This window comes from Physella acuta, unplaced genomic scaffold (genome assembly GCF_028476545.2).
Source record: "Physella acuta isolate Inbredline_101_S28 unplaced genomic scaffold, ASM2847654v3 ptg000215l, whole genome shotgun sequence".
NCBI classification, from domain to species: Eukaryota; Metazoa; Mollusca; class Gastropoda; family Physidae; genus Physella; species Physella acuta.
This window is the reverse complement of record NW_026731734.1, coordinates 288917-311022: the sequence shown is the minus strand read 5'-3', so window position 1 is coordinate 311022 and position 22106 is coordinate 288917. Positions and strand designations below refer to the sequence as shown.

At 34.9% G+C, this 22106-nt stretch overlaps 2 protein-coding genes across 3 annotated transcripts; both read left to right on the top strand.

Moving 5' to 3' along the window:
* Nucleotides 1–955: 955 nt before the first annotated feature.
* On the top strand, nucleotides 956–5971 carry LOC131937628 (peptidyl-alpha-hydroxyglycine alpha-amidating lyase 2-like). Its single transcript, XM_059295211.1, has 10 exons — nucleotides 956–1242; nucleotides 1474–1607; nucleotides 1730–1849; nucleotides 2404–2476; nucleotides 3233–3372; nucleotides 3651–3727; nucleotides 3898–3988; nucleotides 4314–4426; nucleotides 4761–4894; nucleotides 5679–5971. Exons 1-10 carry the CDS (start codon nucleotides 1138–1140, stop codon nucleotides 5799–5801), a joined length of 1110 nt encoding a protein of 369 aa, XP_059151194.1. The 5' UTR covers nucleotides 956–1137; the 3' UTR covers nucleotides 5802–5971.
* Nucleotides 5972–8223: 2252 nt separating this feature from the next.
* Nucleotides 8224–13155, top strand: LOC131937636 (peptidyl-alpha-hydroxyglycine alpha-amidating lyase 2-like). 2 transcript variants are annotated; one of them, XM_059295223.1, is made up of 10 exons: nucleotides 8224–8389; nucleotides 8892–9022; nucleotides 9133–9252; nucleotides 9542–9614; nucleotides 10357–10496; nucleotides 10736–10812; nucleotides 10981–11071; nucleotides 11610–11722; nucleotides 12234–12367; nucleotides 12880–13155. In XM_059295223.1, exons 1-10 carry the CDS (start codon nucleotides 8285–8287, stop codon nucleotides 13000–13002), a joined length of 1107 nt encoding a protein of 368 aa, XP_059151206.1. In that variant the 5' UTR covers nucleotides 8224–8284; the 3' UTR covers nucleotides 13003–13155. The 2 variants fall into 2 exon arrangements, with proteins under 2 accessions (XP_059151206.1, XP_059151207.1); XM_059295224.1 differs by lacking the exon at nucleotides 12234–12367 and having other exon boundaries at nucleotides 12880–13009.
* Nucleotides 13156–22106: the final 8951 nt, after the last annotated feature.

Here is a 22106-nt window from a genome sequence, read left to right as displayed (position 1 = left end):
AAACAACCCCTCCTTACATTCGCAATAACCCAGCTCCCCTACAGTCATACACCACATTCCCGACTACCTCTATACCCCACAACCACACCTCTTATATTCCCATAACCCTATTCCCCCTCAATCGCACCTTCCACCCCCCCCCCAAAAGCATACTCCCCCACATTCCACACACATCCCCTACAACTATTGATCTGTATCTGTCGACCCTTGTGTTGATTACATTAATTGATCTTGACACAGCACACAGGTGCAGCACACCTGTCTGACGTCACACACATGTAAGCCTCACAAAAGCATCCAATTTAACAAGGTCACTACCTTGAGATCATTACAAAATATTACTTTGCAGCAAGTGAGCAAGCAAAACATTCAATGAATTGTAAAAAAAAAAAAAAAAAAAAAAAAAAAAAAAAAAAAAAAAAAAAAACAAACAAACAAACAAACAAACAAAAATAACAAAAATTGTCCACGTTTAAAAACTTCCATTTTGCAATCGTGTGCTTAACACTACACACGTGACCTACATATCATGACTTTATTAAGGCAAGCAGACATGCTTTGTGTAGGCCCTAATTTTTTTTATTAAACTTTAAAACTTGATTAAGTAAAAAACACGTAACGTCCGCATTTATTTTTAAACAGTTCTGCAGTATAAAACATGTATTGTTTTATCAATATAAAAACAATGTGCTCAATTTTTAAAATTTGAAAATTTGAAAACATCGTACTTACTGATTCAATATGATACTTTATAACATCTTTAAAAAAATTGCATTAGAATATTAATTGTAGATTTATGTATAAGACCATCAGCTGTTACTTGAACTGGTATTTTTTAATGATAAAAGTTATATGATACACCGGTTGACGTTCGCAATGTGTTTGTTCTAAGCCAGCAAAGAAAAAATTCTTACTATTTGTTTGCATTACCTCCCTTGTTTTGTCACGTACGTTTTTTGTGTGGTAGAGGCTTTTGTCAGCACAAAGAAATCTTCGTCCCAATTTCGACAACTCTCGTGACGTCAGGTGCTTGTTAAACATTCTCTCCCCTTCTAAAGTGTGCTGAATGTAAAAGTGTAAAAACGGACACTTAAAAATAATAGGCTCCCATTTTTTAGGGGGTTTTGAAAACAAATTATGTTTTTAAAGGCGTTCATTCACTGGTGTCTGACTTCGGTTGTCCTTGGCTCTGTGATATATAATCCTGATGTACGGATATTCCGTAGGGTGGTTAGCCAGCCGGTAAGTTTTTTTTTCTTCAATAGGTTTATTTTTGCACATATATATATATATATAAACACATTGATATAAAGGTATCTACGATATATATAAATAAATAAATAAATAAATAAATAAATAAATAAATAAATATATATATATATATATATATATATATATATATATATATATATATATATATATATATATATATATATATATAAATCGTATAACACTGGAAGCATATTTCCACAGATATTAATACCACCAGCGGAAGCTACAGCGTTTAGCACTGATGGTCAAGGTATTGGTCAAGTAACTGGCATCGATGTGGACTCGAATGGCGATCTCTTTGTGTTCCACAGAGCCGATAGACCCTGGACTACCAGGTAATCAACTTCACATAATGAACTAAGTAGCTTAATTTAATTAACACATTTAGTGTTTATACTCTTGGGGATAAGTAGTTTGGAATTTCAAAGTTTTGAAACTAGTTTTCTTCCTTCATCAGCACGTACAAACCAGGCAGCAATGTCCTATCAAATGCGGCTCTTGTCCCCATTAACCAAGATACCATCTACAGGGTAGATCCCAACACTGGACGGAGACTGTCGAGTTTTGGCAAAGATTTGTGAGTAGGGACATGGTCTTGTGGACAGTAGACTGATACTATGGTAGACCAAAAAATTTTCTAGACTCAACATTTATCTAAGTGGTGAAACAAATGGACTTGTATCAACACAACATCTTTACTTGTATCCACATAAAATTGACTTATGTTCACAAACTTTGACTTGTATCCACTGCTCATTGACTCGTACCCACATGTAATTTGACGATATCCACAACCCATAAACTAAAATTGACTTACATCCACACAGCATTGTCTTGTATCCACCTACAGTTGGCTTATATCCACACCTCAATAACGTTTTCTCGACCCAATCATGTATTCACATCCAATTAAATTGCATCCATATCCCACTGACTTTAATACACGTCGTAATTACTTTTATCAACATTCTACTGACTATTATCTATACCTCGCTCATTGACGTATATCCACAAAACGACAACTGTAAAATTGATTCTACTTCACTTTCCCCGTAGACTGTCAGGTTTGAAAGGGAACATTTACTTAAAGCATGCGTTGTAATGAAAAAATCTTGATTGTCTACATAACAGTTTCAATGTGCCGCATGGACTTAAGATAGACAGCCAGGACAACATTTGGGTCACTGACGTTGGTCGTCATCAGGTAGGTCTCTCTTACTTTCACGTTGTGTAACTGGTCAGGTAGGTCTCTCTTACTTACACGTTTGTGTAACTGGTAAGGTAGGTCTCTCTTACTTACACGTTTGTGTAACATGTCAGGTAGACGTCTTACACATGTTTCTTACTGATCATGTCTTCGTCTTTTGCTTGTGGATTTCAAGACAGACCTTTGATAGCATATCTGTCACATCTGTGTATCTGCTGTTGGCTGTGTGCAAGAATGCAATATCATCCTCAAAGTCCAGATCTTCGTCCTAATTCCATAGAAGTCCAATGTATACAATTCCCTTATCCATTAGTGGATGTTTTTTATAATCCAGTCGATGACAAGAGGAAGGAGAAACTGTGACAACAAACATCTTTGTTGGACTCCAGTGTATACGGGTTATGTTTGCACGGTGACCCTCAGAACGACATGTCAAACCACTGTAGGAGTCTTTAATAAGGGCGAATTTCGTTTCACAGTTGACATAGTACCGTGATAATTTCCAGAGAGATTCTTCATCAACACTATCAATAATGTTTTTTACCCGTAATCAAAGAAAACCATAGTTCTGTTGTATTGCGATTTAATCTGTACATGACATGTTCATCCAAAAACCTGTCTTCACATCATCCAGCTTTTGTGATTGTCAAATACAAATTAAAATTACTATATATTTAAAAGTTTGTATGTCTTAATTAAGGTTATAGTTTTATATAACAAAGTTAAAGTTGTCGGTGTTGATGATGGTTGCAGGTGTTCAGGTTTAAGAAAGGAGCGACCACGCCCGACCTTGAACTAGGAGTGAAGTTCTACCCCGGAAATGACGACACACACTTCTGTAAACCAACGGACGTGGCTATAGCCAGCACTGGCGAGTTCTTTGTAGCTGACGGGTAAAATCATGTTGAAAGATTTGATTGGTGGATAAATAGCTACATCATTAGTGGATAAGTCATTACTTCACAAGTGGATATGTCATTACACCACTAGTGGATAAGTCATTACTTCACTAGTGGATAAAAAAATTACACAATTAATGGATAAGACGATAATTATTTAATTAACTGGATTTTGAGTTGAAGATGAAACTTGCTAAGTCTGCAAGTGCTTGCAGTAATGATAGAATATTCATGTGATTCACCTACATTAACCAGCAACATGACGTCACCAGGTACTGCAACAGCCGCATCATCAAGTTCTCCAGCAGCGGTCAAGTCATCAGCAAGTGGGGCGTGCCATTGACCAGAGGTGAGTACATGATTCTTTTTCAAATCAACTAATGTTTAACCTAGTTGAGGATAAATGTCAACAAATGTATTATTGCTAGCTTTGTTGAATCAAAATTTTGTCAACAAAGTATATGTGTTAACGTGCTTGTCAACAAAGTATATTTGTTAATGTGTTTGCTCTACCCACAGCCGTGTCACCGTACACACTGAACCTCCCCCACAGCATCACGTTGGTAGAGGAGCTGGACCTGGTGTGTGTGGCAGACAGGGAGAGCAGCAGGTCAGTACGTCACTCTAGCCCTGACCTATTGTATTGTTCACTACGTCATCGTGGGCATAGTATCTTTCTCTATAGACTAAAGACCATTGATAGTCGCATGTTTCCAATCTCCATCACTATAAGGCACCATAGTTCTATTAAGAATTTAAAACATTAAAGTTGATTTGCAATTTATTGGAGTCAAATTGAACATTTGACATTGTCTGTTTAATTCAGGGGACACAACTACACCTTGCAAATGGTTAATTTGTAATTTAATGAGTTGTCGTTTACTTAAACTAGAAATAAGAGATCACAAATAAATACTGTACTTACTGTTCCTCAGGGCAAATTGCTACAATGCTGGGCTGAAAGGGGGAACAACTGGTATATTTAACAGGACGATTATCCCACAGAATCAGGCGGGGAAAATCTACGCGGTTTATTACAGTAAAGCAGGTAAAGTGTTCAAGTATTAAGGTGGTCTGTGAGCGTTATGTGTTGTTTTGTGTGTGTTCTATGTATAGTCGATGTGTATTGTGTTTGTGTTGATAAGCAAGTATAATGTGTATATTGGTCAGTGTGCTTTGTGTGTGTGTGTTGATCAATGCGTGTTGAGGTTGCTGATTAATGCGTGTTGCTTAACTTTAAAACTAAAATTATAAATGCATGTTTTATTTCCACAAAATTGACCGTCAAAAAATGTACAAGCTAAACTTCAGCCTTAAACAATGTCAACCAGTGAGCTGACGTACGAACTCAGTAACCGTAACTCTTGTTTCACTCACCACAGACCGTGCCATTATCGCCGCTGGAGTTACCTCCCAGACCCCCATCAGCTACTGGGGGAGAGTGACGTATCCACCTCGGGCCTACACCTACAGCCTGACTGGTCAGCAGATTATGGCCTGGGCCCACATCACACCGGTAACATCAATAGTTGTCGTATTTTGTGTGGTGGACAGTTTGTGTATGTGTGTGTGGTTGGGGGGGTGAGTGTGTGTTGGTCAGTGTGTGTTGGTCAGTGTATATCAGTGTTTTTTGAGTGTTGACCAGATCACGCCAGTAACACATCTAGTGGGCATCTTTTGTGTGTTGGTTGGTGTGGGTCTGTTTTGGTCGATGTGTGTTGGTCAGTGGGTGTGCGTGTTACATCGGTAACACTACTTGTCATTATCTTTTCTATGTTGATCAGTGTGTGTTGGTCAGTTTGTGTTCAGTCAGTGTGTTTGTCAGTGTGTGTTAATCAGTGTGTTGATCAGTGTGTGTTTGTCAGTGTGTGTTAATCAGTATGTTGGTCAGTGTGTGTTCAGTCAGTGTGTGTTGGTCAGTGCGTGTTCAGTCAGTGTGTTTTGGTCAGTGCGTGTTCAGTAAGTGTGTGTGTTACACTTTTCAATTTTAAAAAATAGCCAAAATCGTCGAAACCCAACTATACCACAGAGGACTAATCGTCATAATTCTACACTTTCTGTGTATTTATTAATAATGAAATGGCCTCTTGAGTCTTAGAGCCCTGCCAAGCAAAACAAAACAAAAAAATAACTTGGGCACAACCCCAAGACGACCACCCTTACACTGGCCTTACCTCGAACCACTGTGTTACCGCCTACCTCCCTCTCTAAATTTTCTCTGAACTAAAGTCTAAAGATATTTTGATTGGCTAGCATCCAGGTCTAATTTCCCTGTTTACGTGTGTGTTTTGTTTCCTCAGACCATCGCCAAGAACGGCGAATCACTCATCCATGACTTGTGCACGTCAAAAGACGGTAAGGATTTATTCTTAGCTGACCTTGACCAACGCCGAGTCTATAAATACACCTATCGCGTGCAGTAGGCTCAACTGTGACCACTTCAACAACTTCTGCAACAGAAACATGTCCCAACACATTTAGCTGCTCTATAAGCTGGTTCCACCCACATTTGGTAAAAGATGGATTTTGGTTAAAAAAAAAGAGTATTTTTTTAAAAAATTCGATTATATTTATCGATGTTATCGATTTTTAATAAAGAACAATGAAACATCTTAAAATGACATTGATTTTTGTTTTGTTTTATTTTTGAATAATGACTAAATTTTAGAAAATATTTATTACGAATGTTAAGAATTTTTTTTAGATAATGAAAATTACAAATAAACAGCTGCATTGGTGATTTCAACCACTAAAATTTTATTTGACGAAAAAGTTAGTTTTGAAAATTTCGATGAAAACAAAATGTGGAAGAGCGTAATATTGCCCACCTAGATCAAATTGTTAGCCAATAAATTGGTGGTTACTGGATCTATCGAGTTTTGAATTTAACAGCTATATGCTATGTAAACCATACCTTTAACTTTTTAAAACAACTAAAATTAAAAGACAGTTGATATCTGCAAGTTATATAAACTTATACAGAAATAAGAAGTTTAATCAATTCTACTACTTTGAAAAAAAAATCCTTTCACTTTTAAACGCACTGAAAAATAATCAAAAACATAAATGGTTTCTTAAATAACAGCATTAATTTTTTAACACGTGTAAATAATTTCATGAACGACCAATGTTGGATATTTGATCGAGCGATCGCTGGTACTTAATCTTATTATCTCCCCTTTTATTATTAACTTTAGTTATATTTTAATCACATTTTAATGACAAACCTAATATCTAATTAGATTATGAATTAGATATTTGTACATTTTCATCGATGACCAATTTATCTTTAAATTACTGCATTAGTAGTGGGTTAAAAACTGTTTTGCAAGACTTGCCAAATACCAATTAACAAAAAAAATGGCGTGGTGAACGAAATTAAAGCTAATCATAATAAAAAAAGTCTTTAAAACAAAACGTTTTTAAAATTAACTGAAAATAAGAAAATAAAATAGACTTTCTTTCTTTAACAAAAACAGTGATCGTTGATGAAATCTGAAACATATTTTAGCAACATCAAAATGACAACTCGAATCTATGACATAACCTCCTGAGTGTGTGTATGTGTGTGTGTGTGTGTGTGGGGGGGTAATGAAGTGATAGATCTCGTCCGATTTGATGAAGTACTGGAGGAAGACACCAGCTTAAGCAAGGTGGAGGTGTGAGTTTCGATTGACATTGATATATAAAGATATAGAGATAAATACCCTCCCTCCCACCATCAAACTCGTAGAGTTCTGTAAAGATATTTTGGAGCCAGCAGAGGGTAGTCGATTGTGATGATATTGACAGGGATGTTGTGAGTACCCTCTCAGTCCTCCTGACTGAGCAATACATGAATAGAGCTCGGCTAATTGCAGGAAGGTAATCCAGGAAGGGAGGGGGGGGGGGGAATTGGGATGATACAAGTAGCCCCCCCCCCTCTCCCCATTTTCCCAAGTTTAGAATGAGAAGTAAGGTTGGACTGAAGAGTCTAATTTAAAAAAAAGAAAACGAGATATAAATCAAGCCCACATCACAGCCACACTAACTTTAAAATGACTATGCCTTTCCAAAATAATCCTTTTTATTGTTTTATGAAATAAGAATAAATAAATTGTTGTCTTGATTAATTTAAAAATAAATAAATGGGAAACATATTATTTTGTTTTCATGAATACAACAGCCTACTACATAACATCATCATCTTTTTCCTCTAGTACCTAGGACACATGGGACCACCACAATAAACTCTTGCCGCTTTAACCAGTCTCTGGCAATTTTCTGGCAGTCCCCAAGGACAGTCCTGCCTTTGTCAATTGCTTTTGCGCTTGTCCCCCCCCCCCCCAACGTTTCCCGTGCACTACTCTGTCTTCTTTTTACCCTGTGGTGTCCAGCTCAGTATCTTTGGTCTAATTTCATCTGGTCTCATCCCTAATACATAGACCATCTAGCATCTATTTTTAAATTACTTCTGGGACGATTTCCATTTCCATTCCTTTTAGTAACATATCAGTTGAGATCAGAAATACATACCAACAATTGTTTTGGAGCATTTCTTTCTTTTTTTTTTTTTTTTTACAAATTATTTAAAAGAAAATCAGCTGTTACAAGAACTAATCTTTATATAAAAAAGGGTAATAGACGTTAGTAATAACTTGACTGACGTTCGCAATATGTTTGCTCTAAGACAGCAAAGAAAAATTCTTACGATTTGTTTGCATTACCTCCCCTGTTTCGTCACGTACGTTTTTTTGTGTGGTAGAGGCTTTTGTCAGCACAAAGAAATCTTCGTCCCAATTTCGACAACTCGAATGACGTAAGACGCTTGTTTAACATTTTCTCCACTTTTTGTACGTCGATGAATCCAAAAATTACATTTTTTATAATAGACAGACCATTTTTTAGGGGGTTTTGAAAACAAATTATGTTCTTAAAGACGTTCATCCAGTTGTGTCTGACTTCGGTTGTCCTTGGTTCCGTGATAAATAATCCAAATGTACGGGTATTCAAAAGGGTGGTTGATCAGCAGGTAAGTTTTGTTTCAATAGTTTATTTCATATACACATTCATACATTGACACATTAAGAATCTGTGTCACATATATATTAATAACCTTTATTAATATATTTTCTATAGACTTTTAAAGTGCAAAGCTTTTTTTCGCATACTTTTTTTTCATTTCAAACACTTTTCTACAAATGGTGTATAAAAATTATTTTAAATACATTATACTGTTACCATGTAATGCGCAACGGATGAAAGATGCACCCAAAAACTGCGCACAAAAGTAAGCGCTCGGGAATTTGTTTTTACAATTTATAATTCTAAGACATTATTCAAAGAATGACCAAGTGTAGGCCTACATCGTAGCTTCTCAAACATTTTCCTACAAATTATGACAAATTTAAGTGTAATAGTATAATTAGTTTTTATTGGCGTATTTTTCGAATGCGCATATTCTCTAGAATAACACGTACATAGAGTTCTGAAAGATCGGATGAACCTAATTTATCTGTGGCGTGTCTCCTCAGCCAATACTTCCCGTGGAAGTTACAAACTTTAGCACTGATGGTCAAGGTATTGGTCCAGTAACAGGCATCGACCTGGACTCAAATGGCGATCTCTTTGTCTTCCATAGCGGTGATAGATCCTGGAATGCCAGGTAATCTACTTAAAAACTAATTAGTTTAATTAAGTATTGAGTTTTTATATAATTGATGCGTAACGATGTTTCAAATTTTAAATGTTTTGAAATATCTCTCCGTCCAACAGCACTTTCAAACGGGGCAGCAATGTCCTATCAAATGCGGCTCTTGTCCCCATCAACCAAGATACCATCTACAGGGTAGACCCCAACACTGGACGGAGACTGTCGAGCTTTGGCAAAGATTTGTGAGTAGGGACATGGTCTAGTAGGCAGCAGACTGACGCTATGGTAGACAATAACGTTTTCGTTATAATATTCTGGATTGGACTATACATAACAGTTGCCCCATGGATACATACGTAGCGAATTTTATCCACACAAAATTGACTTAAACCTATAGGATATTGATTTTAATCCACAACACATTGACTTGTATCCAAACCGCATTGGATTGTATCCATACAAAATAAATTAACTTGTATCCATATCCCATTGATTTGCATCTACAACCCAAACCTGTATCCTAAATAACAGTTTCAATATGCCGCATGGACTTAAGATAGACAGTCAGGACAACATTTGGGTCACTGACGCTGGACGCCATCAGGTAGGTCTCTTAATTACAGGCTTGTGTAACTGATCAGGTAGGTATCTTAATTACAGGCTTGTGCAACTGGTCAAGTAGGTTTCTTAATTACAGGCTTGTGCAACTGGTCAGGTAGGCCTCTGTAACATACTGTTTGTGTTTTGTTACTACATTTTACTTACCTATTAGAATTATTTGTTTGTCAATTTGTAATCTTACATTGATCTCTCTCGTAACAAACACTAATAGCACCATCTGCTTTCGGATCCTTGGAATTAACACATATTGCACTTTAAGACTAGCTGTTTACGAGACTTAATCCGGTTGTCAAAAAAAAGGGGGGGGGGGAGACTTGGTGTTGGGAGTGGTAATCCCGGTGTCTGTAGTTGAATGTTAGAGCGTTCGACTACTAACCAGAAAGTCTCGAGTTCGGATCCCAGGCTTGATTCCATACGACATCCCAGCTCTGACGACAGTATCCCTTCATATGCCGAGGTTACAGAAACAGGTGAACTCTCTGTCCCTAGCTCCTCGGAACGTAAGATTTGAAAGGGCACATTTCTGAAAAACTCAGTTGAAAGATCAATGTAACCAAACCTGAACGAGAAGTGCTTAGCGTCTCAAATCGTAAAAGGTAGGAGACTCAAATAATTTACATCTATACAAACCACCGTGTGATTAAATCGCGTGTTTAGCTTATAGTTTTATTAACCAGGGGAAACACGTAACGTGTATGTATTAGTTCTATTAATTATGGTTGCAGGTGTTCAGGTTTAAGAAAGGAGCAACCACACCCGACCTTGAACTTGGTGTGAAGTTTGTACCCGGAAGTGACGACAAACACTTCTGTAAACCAGCAGACGTGGCTATAGCCAGCAGTGGCGAGTTCTTCGTTGCTGACGGGTAAAATCATGTTTGATGATGTGGTTGGTGGATACATGCTTGGGTCGAATGTCGGCTGCAAAATAAGTGGATTACAAAATACACTACTAGTGGATAAGTAATTACAAATCTAATGGATAAGTCAAAGCTGTTTTAATTAACTGGAGTTGTGTTCATGGAATGAGCCCACAATGTCAGCAATTATTCGTAGCATTGATCGATTGATTTAAGTACACTAACGGGTAACATGACGTCACCAGGTACTGCAACAGCCGCATCATCAAGTTCTCAAGCAGCGGTCAAGTCATCAGCAAGTGGGGCGTGCCCTTGAACAGAGGCGAGTACATGTTTCTTTTTCAAATCAACTAATGTTTAACCTAGTTGAAGAAAAATGTCAACAAATGTATTATTGTTAGCTTTGTTGAATCAAAATTTCGTCAACAAAGTATATTTGTTAACGTGCTTGTCAACAAAGTATATTTGTTAATGTGTTTGCTCTACACAGCCGTGTCACCATACACACTAAACATCGCCCACAGCATCACGTTGGTAGAGGAGCTGGACCTGGTGTGTGTGGCAGACAGAGAGAGCAGCAGGTCAGTACGGCAGACATGCCTTGCTCTATTGTATAAGGACAGACATGTGACCCCTCACCCCAGAAATGTATAATAAACAGAATCATGAAACATTAAGTTGAATCAGCATAACTGATTTGTTTGTAACCTAAGCTGCATCAAACATCAAGGGAGACGTGGAGTGGACAACAGAAAAACAACTGACAAAAACTTGACTACCTTGGGGGACAGCCAAGAAAGTTGCTGGCAAAAGTCGAAATAGCTTTCTGTGGTGCCCAATGTGTCTTGTGCACAAAAGGGAGAAGATGATGAAGTGGTGTTGTTTATTTAGGGGTTGGCTTGGCTTATCATGGCTGCTAAACCGAAAAGTCCTGAGTTCGAACCCAGCGTACAGATAAGGCCCAAAGAAGAAACCACTTCCAACAATACAATTTATATATCTGTTCATTCAACGGGAGACAATGAATTTTCTAAATGGGTAGTTTCCAATTTACAAAGATATTGGTTAGTTAAATTTAAATGCTGATATTAACAATATCATGTCTGAAATGTTCCTCAGGGCTAATTGCTACAATGCTGGACTGAAAGGGGGAACAACTGGTATATTTAACAGGACGATTATCCCACAGAATCAGGCGGGGAAAATCTACGCGGTTTATTACAGTAAAGCAGGTAAAGTGTTTATTGATGAGGTGTTACGTTGGTAATTGTGGAGTATGTTGGTTAGTCTGTGTTATGTGTGTTGGCCATTGTTTTTTCGTCAGTGTGTTTGTCAGTGTGTGTTGTGTGTGTTATTGTATGTGTTGGTCCGTATGTGTTGTGTGTTTTGGCCAATGCGTGTAGCTTGACTTTATATACTAAACTTCAATCGTATATGCATGCATTCAAACAGTGGCGTAGCCAGGATCGTCTCAAGGGGGGGGGGGGTTCCAATTTTTATCCGGGGACAAACTTTCGATTTGCACCCCCACCCTCAGACTTTTGATTTGCACCCCGCTCAAACTTTCGATTTGCACCCCCCCCCCCTCAAACTTTCGATTAGCATCCCCCCTCAAACTTTCGATTTGCACCCCCCCCCATACTTTATATATATACCGAGGGTATATTCAAACAAGAGTCTACCGACAGAGCTAAACCTAGAGTGAGAACCCAGTAACCGTAACTCTTGTTTGACTCCCCACAGACCGTGCCATTATCGCCGCTGGAGTTACCTCCCAGACCCCCATCAGCTACTGGGGGAGAGTGACGTATCCACCTCGGGCCTACACCTACAGCCTGACTGGTCAGCAGATCATGGCCTGGGCCCACATCACACCGGTAACATCAATAGTGGTCGTCTTTTGTGTGGTGGTTGGTGGTTGGTGGTTGGTGGACAGTGTGTGTGGGTCAGTGTGTGTGGGTCAGTGTGTGTGGGTCAGTGTGTGTGGTTCAGTGTGTGTTGGAAAGTGTGTGGTGGTCAGTAGGTTTTGATTAGTGGACGTTGGTCAGGGTGTGTTGGTCAATTTGTTTTAGTCGGTTGGTGTTGGTCAATGAATGTTGAGTGTTGATCTAATCACACCGTTATCACTAGTGGTCATTTTTTGTGTTGGTCAGTGTTGTTCAGTGGATGTCCCAACACAGAACTTAATTCGCGACTTAGACTATCATCTCACAACCCTACTTAAGCCACCAAACGACCCCCCCACCCACCCACATACCTAATATCCCCCTGCATTCAGCTGTGCTAAATATGTTTACCTGAAGACAAATTTCAATAGCCTAAAATCTAATTTTAGAAACATAAAACTATATTATTTTTATTGTTTACGTGTGTGTTTTGTTTTCCCCAGACTATCGCTAAGTACGGCGAATCACTCATCCATGACCTGTGTACGTCACCAGACGGCCAGGATTTATTTTTAGCTGACCTTGACCAACACCGTGTCTACAAATACACCTACCGCGTGCAGTAGTTCCAACAGCAACCTCTTCTAAAACTTGCCACAACACATTTATAAACTCGTTTCTTTTCAAATTTATTTTTGGATCTATCTTTAAAATGTATTTTTGTTTGGTAAAGTTTAAAAAAAAATGTCCATTATAATTATCGATTTTATAGAACAACAGTGAAACAACAAAAAAACCTGGAAAAAAAATGTTCATGTTTTCTTTTCATTTTTGTAAACAAACTCAGTTCTCTTAATAAGTTATTGAAAATATTAAAATATTTTTTTTCTCGAAAACTACGAATAACAATGGCGAATGTGAGAGTACGTTTCTGTTTATTTACTAAATGTGTGATGTTATCAGGAATAGGAGGAGGGGATGAAAGAGGAAGTGTAGAGGATAGCTTGTGTCATAGGCCAACATGACTGTGTGTGATAGATGGATGAAAGATGATTTGACCATAGACAAGAAGAAGTCAAACATATAGTTGTCATAAACAGACAACATACAGTGATAGGTGGAGCTACCATAAACATACAACAAACAGTGATAGGTGGAAAGCTACCATAAATATATAAAACATACAGTGATAGATGGCTATTATAAAATACAACATACAGTGATATATGGCTACCATAACATACAATATACAGTGATAGGTGGAGCTACCATAAACATACAACATACAGTGATAGGTGGAAAGCTACCATAAACATACAACATACTGTGATAGATTGCTACACATACAACATACTGTGATGGATGGCTACCATAAAATACAAAATACAGTGATATATGTCTACCATAACATACAACATACAGTGATAGATTGCTACACATAAAATATACAGTGATATATTGCTACACATACAACATACAGTGTTAGATGGCTACCATAAACATACAACATACTGTGATATATTGCTATATATACAACATACAGTGATATATTGCTACTCATAGAACATACAGTGATATATTGCTACACATGCAACATACTGTGATATATTGCTACACATACAACATACAGTGATATATGGCTACCATAACATACAACATACTGTGATATATTGCTATATATACAATATACAGTGATATATTGCTATACATACAACATACTGTGATATATTGCTACACATACAACATACAGTGATATATTGCTACACATGCAACATACTGTGATATATTGCTACACATACAACATACAGTGATATATGGCTACCATAACATACAACATACAGTGATAGATTGCTACACATTCAACATACAGTGATATGTTTGGTAGTTGTGTGTTAATCAATGAAAAGTTGTGAACTTAAATGAACTCATTGCAAAAATCTATGAACTATTGGGAAATATAGACTGTAGATAAAAAAAAATAAATTAATCAAACACACACAACATGACACAGCGTTTGAAAGCTTCTTATCTTTTCTAAACGTCCTATTTATCTTTTCTAAATGTGCTATATTACATTTTTACTTCTATTGAGAACGAACTTATAAAGAATTGTCTTGACGGGCGCGCCAAAGATACGTTTTTTGTTGATATTTTACACAGGTGTCAATAACTTCTTTTTACGCCTATAGCACTATGATCTTGTGGGGGATTTAGGATTATTTGTACGTCTGGTATTTATCCCGTATTTGAACTAACTAACTTTTTATGGCTTACCTTAAAGGATTGGGTTAAAGAATGTTCTCATGATTTCTTAAGCCTCGATTATTGTATAGATTTCTCATAGTGCAGTCCCGTGTAGGGTTACCTTGTGTAGTACGGCCTTAATGATCACGCTACCCTGGCATTTTAATATCCTGCCAAACCAAATATCTCACTTTCTGAGATTTCTGTGTCACATACGTGATATACAATTTGTTTACGTTTTCATCCTAATACAACTTAAACATACTACGTCTTGAAAGATATTAAATGAAAACAAAATGACGCTACTCTCAATCTTCGCTAATGTTTGTATGTATCTACCTTTTAGATGTATGATGTACTAAATTTACAACAAAAAAAGTTTTTAATGACTTAAAATTTTTATTTTATGTGACCATGCCGTCACCCGTCTACTACTATGACAGTCTTAGTCACATTAAAGTTATATTAAATATCAGGACCATCCCCCCTTCCCCCATTTTATAAGTACTAGCCATCGGTACCCGTTTCACGTGAATTATAGGCCTATATATTTTTTAATGTTATACATATTTAGAAATAATAAATTATAAAATAGTTAGTGATCAAAATGCAACTCTACACGTTGAGATATTAGTGACAACAAAGAAATAACTAAATAGCTAAAAATCCGGCGCATTTAAAATAACATAGACTACCAATACGCATTCGAAAAATTAAAACCAAATTATATACATTATTAGTCAACAGAACACCATATTAAATGCACACGGCACACACTGATTAAGAGACTTAGTTTGACCGATAAAATTGTATATATTTCATAGCGCACGTCTTGATGAGTAGATCTATAGAACTATATCTAAATCAAATTTAAATGAAATAGTTCCTTTCTTTATATTCTAAAATCAATTACACTATCATCTCAGCTATTTAGGCACCTTATGAGACATGAAGAATCAAAGACGTAGATTAGTTAAAAAACTAAACTTACGCGAATTTCAAATTAATTTTTTTTTATCCCTAATTAGTCAGTTCCATAGCTAAACAAACAAAGATGTCTATAAAATAATTAAGGCGTGAAATAGTTTAATATAGAAATTTATTAATCGAATAGGTTCTAGAGTATATAGAGTCTAAATCTAGAATCTAGATCTAGAATCTAGATCTTAGCGTCTACGTCTAGTTTTTTTTTTGCGTAGATCTAGCTTAGATATAGAATAATATTGTAGATCTAGATATTATCTAGATTATAGAATCCTAATAGATGAAGTGAATTTTATAAGTTTAGGCCGAGAAAATCGTATTGTATACATTTCATATTTGAATGAAATAGTTCACTTCTTTTTATTCTAAACTCTGCAGATGACGTCTTTAGTTTCGCGCTCTTTTAGTGTAAGCAATAAGCAACGTCCTTGTTAAATGCGTTCTTTTCCCAAGTATAAACACTTTTCCGGTTGCATAATTAAAATTGTTTTTCTACATTCGAATATGCCTTTATTTTTTATTTTTCTTCTTTAAATAAAATTGTACATCTAACATATTATTTTCAACAAAAGTCCGTATCAAGTTCTTCATATATCGCTGCAGATTCTGATGTGATATCCGGCGAAAATATTTTGCGGACAGAGAGGGAGAGCGAGAGAGAGAGAGAGAGAGAGAAAGAGAGAAAGAGAGAGAGAGAGAGAGAGAGAGAGAGAGAGAGAGAGAGAGAGAAGTGCGCACATGTCCTTTTATATATTAGGATAAACCAAACAAAGTCAACCAAATGTCCCCAGCAAATCCTGCGAGCCTTTGAAGAGAAGATCCAACAAATGAACCTACTGCCAAAATCCAAGAGAAAAGTCACACCCAACCAAGAGGTGGAGGTATCATAAAGGGAGGTCACCACAATAAATATTTAAAAAACTGTGTTCTAATTATCCCATGCTTACATTTTTCATTTGTTTTTTTTTTCTAATAAGCAACTGTTAAACTTTCATTCAGTTATTCATTCAATAAACGTATAATAACTGCAGATTATTAATGAAAAAGTTTATTTTATAAAGATTGTAGTGTAGAAAATAAAATGATAAATGAAAAGCAAAAAGCATTTAAGATTAAATAAAAAAATAACATTAACTTAAAGTTTTGTTCGTCTCTGGCTAGAAGTCATTAAATTAAGTTCTCATGGCCGGATTGAGTTTGAGTGAAAACAAAATATCAGAATGTACAGGATGGCAACTACCATAAACATTATTTTAATTAATTTAATAACTTAAGGGCAGGTTAAACTAGGCAAAATCATACTTTTCTTGAAATATTTGACAAATGACTTTTTGATTAAAATATAAACTATATTCATTATTGAATAAGAACAACAAACAAAATTTTAAAGATAACAATCTAATATATTTTAAAGTAATTAATTCTTTAAAAAGAATAACTTTTGTTTACTTTTGATCTTTAAAAAGGCCTAAATTTAAAATCCCAACAGTTTCCTAGCTAATTATCCGATTTTATATTTTATTTTGGTTTTATGATTTTTAGCTCTACCAGTTTAGGGCCTACGCGTTTTAAATATTACTATTTTTGTTGTTAACATGGATTTCATTGGTTGTTGCAGACTAAAATATTTAGCTTATTTGAATTTCAACCAATCAGAAGCTTCCTTACAAAATCATTTGGTAGCCATTTTGTTTACAAATTTCACATGTGCTTTTCTGTTTAATGGATATGTTCATACAGTCAGCACATAGTTTTGTGTTGTTTAGATCTTGTGTTGGTCTTTAAATCTAGATAAGCATTTAAAAAAAAATATGGGCAAAAAGGCAAAACAAAGAAGAGAAAATTTCACGGTAATATGTATTTTAAAAAAGTTAAAGTTCGATGCTGATTGTGATAATGAAAATTTAAGTAGCTCTGTGATTGAAGATGTTGCCTAGGATATTGATAATGAAAGTAGCCATTGGAATGCTGTACACATAAGTATAAATACATCTTTTATGAAATTAAACTCAAGTGTAGTTAAAATTATTATTTTGATAGCAAAACAGGTTACTGGTTATTTGATACCCAAAATTTAGTTAAATTTATGACAATATTTCCAGGTCCCTATGTGAGGAGTATTGTGGTTTTGATTTAATCGAAAATGATTGTGGATTGTCCTGCAAAATTTCATTTTCTTGTATAAAATGTAGGGAAACATTTACTTTAAATAGTTCTAATGAGAAGAAACTTTCCCCTGAACAGTTCTTGATATGGAAAGAAAAGCATGAAAAAGAGTGGGAGCACAATCATGTTGGAACGGCAGGAGCGATGGAGCCGCAAGGAATTCTTAACACTTTTCAACGGTCATAGAAAAATTATGGATTAAATTATGTAGGTTATCTAGGGGATGGTGATTCCAAAAGGTATAAACCTATTGCTGAAGCAGACCCAGAAATTTATTCAGGTAAAACAAATCACTAAGGATGAATGTTGCGGACATGTCCACAAGACCACGGGACACTAAATGATGGACAAGGATAATGAATGCAAAGGAAAACTTTATAAAAAGAATGGAAAGCAATATAAAGGTATAAAAGGAGCAGGTAGGCTTACACAATCAGCAATAAAGAGAATACATGGTAATTATGGCGGTGCTATTAGAAAAAATGCAGGTAACAGTATTGCAATGAAAAAGGCTGTGTGGGCTATTTGGAAACATAGGACAGGTGTACATGATGTGTACTAGACATGAGGACTTGGATAAAGCAAATAAGAATAAGCTACCAAAATTTGTAAAAGCTGAAAGTAAACCAGTATCTGAGATCCTCTCCTTCAATGCATTATTACAGAAGTGTTTGCACGGCGGTACACAGAATGCCAATGAATCTTTTCACAATTTAATTTGGAAGAGGTGTCCAAAGACAGTCTTTGTAGGAAAAAAGAGGTTGGAGATTGCTGTAAATGATGCTAGTATTGTTTATAATAAAGAGGAGTTGGGTCGCAGAGAAGTTTTTAAAATTTAGGCTAAGATTGTGGTTTTTATGCCGATGCGACATTTTGAGCTTCTGATAAAAAAAGAAATTATGTCTTCATTAAGTGTCCAACCACTCAATATAATGAGATTTTACAAAAAGACTGACAGACCATAACTTAAGTATAAATATTTCAACTACTAAATTTAATGAGATTTAAAATAATGAATTGGAGAGATTATAACTTAAGTATAAATAATTCAACTTCTAAATTTAATGAGATTTAAAATAAAGAATTGGAGACGCTATTACGTGAAAATAAAATGCAATACCATAAGAATTTTTAAAGATTCATCAACTCTCAAATACTTTTCATTATTAAAAAAATGAAACTCTGTTAATGATTCTCAGATATAGTAATATTTTGTTGAAAACCTAATTTATTTGAATAATTCTCTTGATTGTTTGTGTTTTTTCCTTCAGTTTGTAAAAATCAGATCTACGTAAGTATAAATGTGTTCGTCACAATTACTGGTATCCGATAATGGAATCTTCTTTAAAAAACTGGTGTTAGGTTACCGGTAGTTAACTAAATACACACATGGCTGGTTAATGTCAATGTTTACCATGTCCCTAACGCTAACCTTCATCCAGGTCCTACCATACACCTAACCCTAATTTCTAACCATAAAATTAGTTGAGATTACAATACTACTAACAACCCAATACACCTATTTTATGGAAGAGTCTATTATCGGAAATTGTCATCTGAAATCATCCTTATATTATAATATTCCGTTTCTGATCCATCACCGACTGTCTGTAATTCGATTGTATCACCACTGTTCTGTATTCCTGTGTTACCAGATGTAGAGTTTTCACTTCCCTGAACAAACGAGTTACACATTGAATTGATTTAAATCATTCCTGTTTTATATTTAATTGCGATAGCTAAACTAAATAATTTAGTAAATGTATCAAAATAAATTTAATGCTGTAGGCAAGCTAAAGTGAAGTGCTCGGTTAATCTAAAAATAGGTAACTGAATAATAATTTGTGGTGTCCCTAACAGAAATGATAGTTTATACGTTAACAAAAATTTAACATTGGGGCTTCTATAGACAATTTGATTGTGTACTTTATAGGTATTGAATTTAATGCTCCAAATACAATCTTTCTTTAGAGCACGTTTAAAGAATCTGTGGGTTCCCTTTTAGTAATGAAACTGGCTAAAATACTCATTAAGGTCTAGCATCTAAAGAAATTATTGCAAGCAGTCTTGCTAGTCGTATTGAAATATTCGACTGCTCACCCGGAAGTTTCGAGTTGGAATCCAGGTTCAAGTCCAGTTCTGGTGATACCTGTTTCACGTTAGGGAAAGTAAAGGCGGCTAGGCTAGTGCTGACCACACTATCTCTTCATATGAAGAGGTTACAGAAACACGTGAACTCTACTTGGACCGTCAGGGATAAATATTGTTTAAAGATTTTAAAATTATATTTACCATATTTTTTTTTTAAATCGCACAAAATACAAATCTTACATTTCTGTTGAGACATTTAAATCTCCTCAGTCCATACGAAACTCGGGATATTTTGTGGCAGAACCTAGAGAGGTTGTAGATGAGCATGCAGAGGAACTGGAGGAGGGTGAGTAGGCCGTATAGGAGCAGGACGGCAAAACCTGAAATTTGAAAAAGGTTAAAGGTTGGGGTCAGAAGGTGGAAGGTTAATGTTCTGATATTACTTCGTGATTGAAACATTTGAAATATATATATATATATATATATATATATATATATATATATATATATATGTATATATGTATATATGTATATATATATATATATATATATATATATATATATATATATATATATATATATATATATATATACATGTATATATATATATATATATATATATATATATATATATATATATATATATACATGTATATATATATATATATATATATATATATATATATATATATATATATATATATATACATGTATATATGTATATATGTATATATATATATATATATATATATATATATATATATATATATATATACATGTATATATATATATATATATATATATATATATATATATATATATACATGTATATATATATATATATATATATATATATATATATATATATATATATATATATATATATATATGTATATATATATATATATATGTGTATATATATATATATATATATATATATATATATATATATATATATATATATATATATATATATATATATATGCGCGGCAATCACTAAATAGACTTACTGACTGGGTCGATTCCCATTACGGCATTGCTAAACTCTGTAAAGCTCAGACCAATAGTAGACAGGAACAACAGAGTATTGGGAATAAGCAGAGATTTGATGGCGTAGATTTTCAGTCGCTGTAGGTTTTCTGTTTCGTCGGGATAAAAGATAAGACTTGTATAATAAACATTAACAAGGGATATAAAAAACGAAAAACTACACCATTACATAAAATAAGAAACGAAACCACCAAATTTACAGGAATATGAAACAAAACATCACCAAATCACTCAGAAGTAAGAAACAAAATACACAAATTACACAGAAATAAGAAACAAAGCACCACCTAATCACACAGAAATAAGAAACGAAACACAACTAAATCACACAGAAATAAGAAACAAAACACCACCAAATGGCACAGAAATAAGAAACAAAACACCACCAAATTACACAGAAATAAGAAACAAAACACCGCCAAATTTCACATGAATAAGAAGCAAAAATATCACAAACTAGAGATATGTATAAAACAAAAAATACAAAATATAGAAATTATCGGAAAGCGTGGACGTGTGAAATCTCCCCTAAACTTTCTCGAATATTCATAGATAACACTAATGGGTATAGCAACTCTCTAATTTTTTTAAATAAAAGAGAATTTCGTAGAAAACAGAGTTGCGCACCTAATGAACAGCAAATAATGGGTATAATAGTTTGAAACATTAGTACTTTATAAACAAAGATGAGGAATCAAGTTAAAAAAAAAATATTTGCTTTTTTTGAGAAATCGGAAATAGGGTAAATAAAACACTACTCCCGGTATCAGAAAACTGAGAATTCAATCTTCTACATAAATATGAAATTTTTTCTATCTAACTGAAACGGTACTTAAGTTATGAGTTTTGAAAAACCGAAATCAGAATAAGTTCCACTTCCGTTATTGGAACTCGCTGAAAAGTTGACACAGAACTAAAAATTTGATTTAATACCCATTTATGAACATTCGTCAAGCTAGCTGCAGCGGTACTCAAGTTATCCTGTTCACACAAATACACAGACACACACATAGACACAGACAGACAGACACACACACACAAACGCACAAACACACGCACACACACGTCGCATGAAGGTCTAAAACGATTTTTTTGCACGATTACAATACTTCCTCTATACTCCGTATCGAGAAAATAAAAAATAGCCGACACTTCACTGGGAGTTGAAAAAGGGGAAGAAGAAACGGAAAAATAT